This window comes from Glandiceps talaboti, chromosome 4 (genome assembly GCF_964340395.1).
Source record: "Glandiceps talaboti chromosome 4, keGlaTala1.1, whole genome shotgun sequence".
Taxonomy (NCBI): Eukaryota; Metazoa; Hemichordata; class Enteropneusta; family Spengelidae; genus Glandiceps; species Glandiceps talaboti.
This window is the reverse complement of record NC_135552.1, coordinates 20,377,181-20,382,775: the sequence shown is the minus strand read 5'-3', so window position 1 is coordinate 20,382,775 and position 5,595 is coordinate 20,377,181. Positions and strand designations below refer to the sequence as shown.

The 5,595-nt window shown below is 35.8% G+C and overlaps 1 protein-coding gene across 1 annotated transcript; it reads right to left on the bottom strand.

Annotated features, from left to right (window-relative positions):
- Window positions 1-3,233: 3,233 nt before the first annotated feature.
- On the bottom strand, window positions 3,234-5,416 carry LOC144433527 (putative E3 ubiquitin-protein ligase DTX3). Its single transcript, XM_078121834.1, has 3 exons — window positions 5,300-5,416; window positions 4,867-5,084; window positions 3,234-3,766 (listed from the first exon to the last, which is right to left on the bottom strand). Exons 1-3 carry the CDS (start codon window positions 5,393-5,395, stop codon window positions 3,697-3,699), a joined length of 384 nt encoding a protein of 127 aa, XP_077977960.1. The 5' UTR covers window positions 5,396-5,416; the 3' UTR covers window positions 3,234-3,696.
- Window positions 5,417-5,595: the final 179 nt, after the last annotated feature.

Sequence of the window (5,595 nt, the reverse complement as noted above, 5' to 3'; positions counted from 1 at the left end):
AATCTCATACAATAACGGAAGAGGGTTAACATAGATGCACGGCTATGGACAGATATATATCGATTGTTTGCTTTGGGGTCCACGTTTATAGGTGTTCGTCACCTGTGTGGACTGCTTGACTATTCTCACAGTTAAATAGATTAGTAAATATTTGTCGATCATTACTTAATCAATACTTTGTATACGTTACAGATATAAAGAATTCTAATTTGATACTGAAGGGGGATGACATAGATGCACAGCTATGGACAGATATCGATTGTTTGTTTACTCAACTGCAGGAACAACAGATAAAGAAACGTAAAATAGAAGAAGCCGAAAACCTCGCATTAAAAGTTAAATGGTAAGCATAATGTTTGCCCAACCTACTCTGCATTTCTAAGAGGATTTGTGTACTTGTCTGTCTTAACACTCAAAGTTACAAGCTGACTTCCAAAAATCTCATCTTTGTCAATTTTTCGTAGGTATTGGATTACAATGCCACAGGAGAATTATACGCTGTTTGACGTTATGGATAACGCTAAAATAGAAAAGCCATACGCAACATGTAAAAGGAAAGGCACATCGAAGAAAAAGGAATTGAGAGGAAAGAAATGTGTGGTTGACTACAAGAACAACAAAGTTACTTTCGAGGATAAAACAGTTTTTGATGTCGCTAGAAGAGGGGGAGCAAAAGGTCACGGTAATGACATCAAATATGACTTGTTTAATTCAACCACCAGTCTTTCGTTGTGTACAACATGATCAGTCGTTTTGCCAAGATTTTGGAGATATAAGCCCTATATGCGGAAAAACATGTATTTCTAACATTTGATACACGTGCATGTTCCATTTCACCTACTTATGGGCGACGTCAATAGTTCAATGTAGGATAAAAAACAATATTTTTTACTTTAGGGGTGGGGGGGGGTTGAGCCATTTTAGTTCTTATTCTACAAAAACGATTTTACTTTCAATGGATCTGTTTTGTACCCCTAAACACAAATATTCGCTATAACAGTAAATGCATGGTACTAACATACAGTCAGTGTTAAAAGTGTCAATAAAAGAGCTATTTCACTCATTACATAGTAGTTTTGCTTTAATAGCACTATGTACTACAGCTCAGAGTTGAAATTGATTGCTGGCTGGCTGGCTGGAAACAATTTCATAAGTTTGGCAAACTGGTGGGGGGGGGGTCTGAAGCTTAACTATAAGAATTTAGTTTTTATCCTACATTGAACTATTGATCTCGCCCCTAAGTTGTGCTATTGTACGTATAGTAGTACTCCATGACCTACACTTACTTTCTAGATTTTTATTTTATTTTGTCGTAGAACTTGAAGTTCCAGCTAACTGGGAACCACAAGAAGAGAGGAAAGAACCTCGGCTAATTACAATATCTACAAAGTCATCTGACTACAAGGAGGTGTGTCGATATTTCTTCGCAACTCTGTCACACAACGTCTATGAAATAAATAAAATTGAGCGTATTCAAGTACCATGGCGATATTGTCAATATCAGAAGGCAAAGGAGACACTGGACCACAAATACAAGAATCGGTAAGTTAGATATACTGAGGAGTTAAAGAGGATAACGGAATAAGTAAATGAAACAGATAATAATGTATTTTATTTCCATGAAGCATTACCGACATATTATTACAGGTACCTAGAACTTTATTGTAAATGTGACTGTAAAGTAAGCGTGTACAACTAGATTTCACATATTGGAGCTGTGTGAAGAAATTCTCTATTGTACTGTAAATATCTCGGTGTATTTTTTTATTGCTATTGTTTTCCTGTTATTTGTTGACAGAGATAATGAACGACGTTTATTTCATGGCACACAGAAGGATAGTATCCAGGGAATCAATGTGAAGGGATTTGATAGGAATTTTCACAATGGTAAGCTACTAATCTAAATTAAATCTAAATTAAATCAATTCATTGGATAACGTGTTTAACTCGCTGCTGTATGCTTGTTGACGTTATTACATTTGTATTTACGATCTGACAGAGGGCGGGGGAGGAATTTGATTACCGGGGAGCCTTACTTGTATTTGTCTCGTTATTATCTGCCATGCTACACCAAAATTTACCGAGTGAGTGTAGGTATACACCTGTCACATGTTTTTTTATAAACACACACACACACACACACCATGGTACATGGTGATATGGCATCAATACTTTTGTGTCTTCTCTATCAGTTACAGCATATGGTAAGGGTTGTTATTTCGCAAGGGATTCCAGTTATTCAATTAGTTATGCTTGTCCGGATGACAACAACGTAATGTATATGTACTTCGTCCGTGTCCTTGTTGGCAAATATGCCGTGGGTAAGAACACGATGCAAGTACCACCACATGGATATGATTCTACTGTTAACAACACAAGAAATCCCACGATCTTTGTTGTGTATGATGATACCTACTGCTACCCAGAGTTCCTCATTACTATTCACAAAAAATGATGGTGACATTATAATTGTTATCTTTTGATAAATTATAGTACATTCAGTTGGCCAGTTGACATATATTTTTATAATCTACCCACTTCTACTCTACAGGAGGTAAATGTTGGGCAATCCTGTGAAGCCGTGTCATTTGATTGTTTGAAAATGTACTTTAAATTTGTATTATCTCTACCCTGAGAGTTTCTTCGTGATTTTCATGAACAGTAAGCATGTCAGAGTAAAAAGAACCTCGCGGGATCATGTAAATGCATGCACAATACTCGGGATATTAGTCCAAAAAAGCGCGTATTTTTTTCCCGCGGCCCTAACTTTCTTTTTTTATGGGTGTCAATAAAAATCAACAGTGGTTGTGATGATTCACTGACCTTGTCATGAGTGGAGATCAATATGAATAAGTATTGTTCCACATTGTTCAGACACGTCTACTTTTATTTAACTGATAAATGATAAATGCTATATATAATCCCTATTGCCCATTAAAGGTATTAGAATAATTATGTTGTTATCACTTTGTGGTTATTTACTTGATTGTATCAACTTGAGGTTATTCGTTTTGTAATATCTCGCAAAACGTTTATGAAATAAATAAAAAAAACTAAATGGTGTAAAGTACTTCAACGTTTGAATAACTTTGTAATAATAAATCCAGAATATGTCGTGGTTTTCTTCTTTATTTGTCTCTGTTTCACGCTAAAGTGCAACCTTTATATATAAGCATACTTCATAAATATATGTATGCATATCAGACATATACGTACAACAACAAACATTTTACACATTCGTTATGCTTTTTCAATTTACTGAGTTACAAACAAAGACTTAACATATGTTGTTTCACAATTTGATTTTCTCAAGTAGGAAGCCATCATGATGATAAAATTGTTTTATCAAATAAAAATCCAAAATAAATACCCTCATCCATATGGCCACTCTAACAACGTTATGCCATGATGAGTAACATGCAAACGACCCTAATATGCAGTTGTTGTTTTTGTAAAATATGACGTCACGGTACTGTCACTTTATACAGGTTTTTTTTACTGCAGATTTAAATTGTTTTAGCTGGTGATAATAATCAATACAGAGCTGGAATAGTCAGTCTTTGTTACAAGCTCTCAACCCTCTCCTGTATTAATCCTCAGCGTCTCTATCAAATATCAGTGTATCAGTCTTATTCAAGTCGTCTGACAAATAAACTGCCTCCCTCTGTCCCTCTGACACTGGTTCCAGCCTTGTAACTATTTAATACCCTTCACTTTCAGTTGTTCCCGGAGTCGTTTTAGGTAGTCAGGGTCAGGATATCCGTTACTGTTATAAGAATACAAATGACAACAGTTAGACGGTATTCTGCTATTGTTAGGTTCAAGACAACTGCATAACCTGAAAGTATAAATTCGGTTTCTAACTCGGTTGGAGCACAGACAACCTTGTTAGTTGTCTGTGGTTGGAGGGAAATTTCCGAGAACTCTACAATGGAATCACATAGCTGATTATCGTTCATCATTAGGAAAATTTATCACGAGCAAGGGATTCACTCCCGTTTCATGCAGGAAGACAGGTATTGGTCTTGCTATTGCTATTACGAACGACAACATTTGCAAAACAATGGTGGAGAACTTTCACAGAACGATGGAAATTTATTTGCTTTGTTTTGTAAAGGACGAATAATCTAACGATGTGGAAAACAGAAATATCAAGGTATTAATTATTACTTCAAAAACAAATTGAGAAAATGACATTTTTAGCAAACAGTGGCAGATCATATTCTGAAACTCTATGGAAATTTCCATGACTTGAGTCGCTGCTATTAATGAGACATGTGGACAAATGTATAAACCAACAAAAAAATGTGGGATTGTTGTGAAAACTAAAGTCCTGCCTATTTGTAATGTACAAAAAAACCTGTATGGTGTGAAAAGAGAATGATAGGCAGTTGTCATTGTGTCAAGAATCTCTCTGAATGCTGTGTATGTTGAGTTATATTGACTAAAAACCATTTAGGGGGCACAAGCTGTATCCGGGCGTAGTTTTTGCATATTTTTGCTGCATATTTAAAAGGTACTTGTAGTTTTCTACTTTACTGATGTATACTTCAACTACACTTGCAATTGCCTGAACTCAAACATGGTATTAGGATATATAACCCATAAACAATCCGATGACGTAATTTATCCTACGTATCAAAAAATGTTCAGGAAATCCCTACTATGTAATCAACTGTTCTAACAATGCCAGAAGACAATTGTAATGTCATAGAAGATATGCATTGACATTAATGAGATACTGGAATATGATTTTATTTAAGGTTTTCTTACCTGAGTAAAAAACTAATAATTTCAGCTTGTGCCACTTTAAGTTTCAATATGCTTTATTAGGAAAACAAGATATTAAACTTTTATAAGTTTTACCTTTCTGGGCCTCCAGTTATACTAGTTTTGTGAACAATATCCCTCCATACAATAGTACAAGCTTCATCTTTTGACTCCGATGCAAGGATGCCAAACACCAACCCTTGGTCGAATGCTTTCCTTAAAAGTTTATGTAGCTTTTGCCCATCCCTTATATCAGGAAGATATGCCTTGTAGACAGATCCTGTGTGTATTTGTCCGGGACGGGGATGGCCGGCCTGCAATGGAAAGAAAACGACATAATGAGAATCAAACAATTTGAAAAAAATCGTCGTAAACCACACCCTCTTTTACGGCACCGTCCAAGACGCATTGTTTGTCATTGAGTCGGTAGAAAAAATTGCACTTTAACTTGAGAGAATGTTTGAAAAGGGGCATACGTTTTTAATCCAACTGATTGAAGAGTTCTTTAGAAACAATTAAAGACATTCACCTCTTGGACGCCTCCAGCGAAGTCATAGGTGATGATGAGAGTGTTCTTTTTCTCATATCCTGGTAAGTGAATTGTCTTGTCAGTCACACACGTCATTGTTCCTTTAGGCTGCTTCCCTTGCGGTGGCCAGTACATTTTATCACATACACAACATTTCATTGATTTCCTTGTTTTGTCCATGCAATCACGACATAGTCTATGTTTACACTTTGGAAGTTTATACGAATCTTTCTGAGGATTATTACAACCTTTACAAATTTTCTTGTCTTCTTCGTTTTCTTCTTCGCCCGTTTTAT

Excerpts from the sequence above, each read along its gene's own strand:
- LOC144433527 (XM_078121834.1), bottom strand. The coding sequence starts at position 5,395 with ATGACGTGTGTGACTGACAAGACAATTCACTTACCAGGATATGAGAAA. Across the intron at positions 5,085-5,299 it reads TCGCTGGAGGCGTCCAAGAG|GCCGGCCATCCCCGTCCCGG; the intron begins GTGAATGTCTTT and ends TTTCCATTGCAG. Across the intron at positions 3,767-4,866 it reads ATAACTGGAGGCCCAGAAAG|TAACGGATATCCTGACCCTG; the intron begins GTAAAACTTATA and ends TTCTTATAACAG.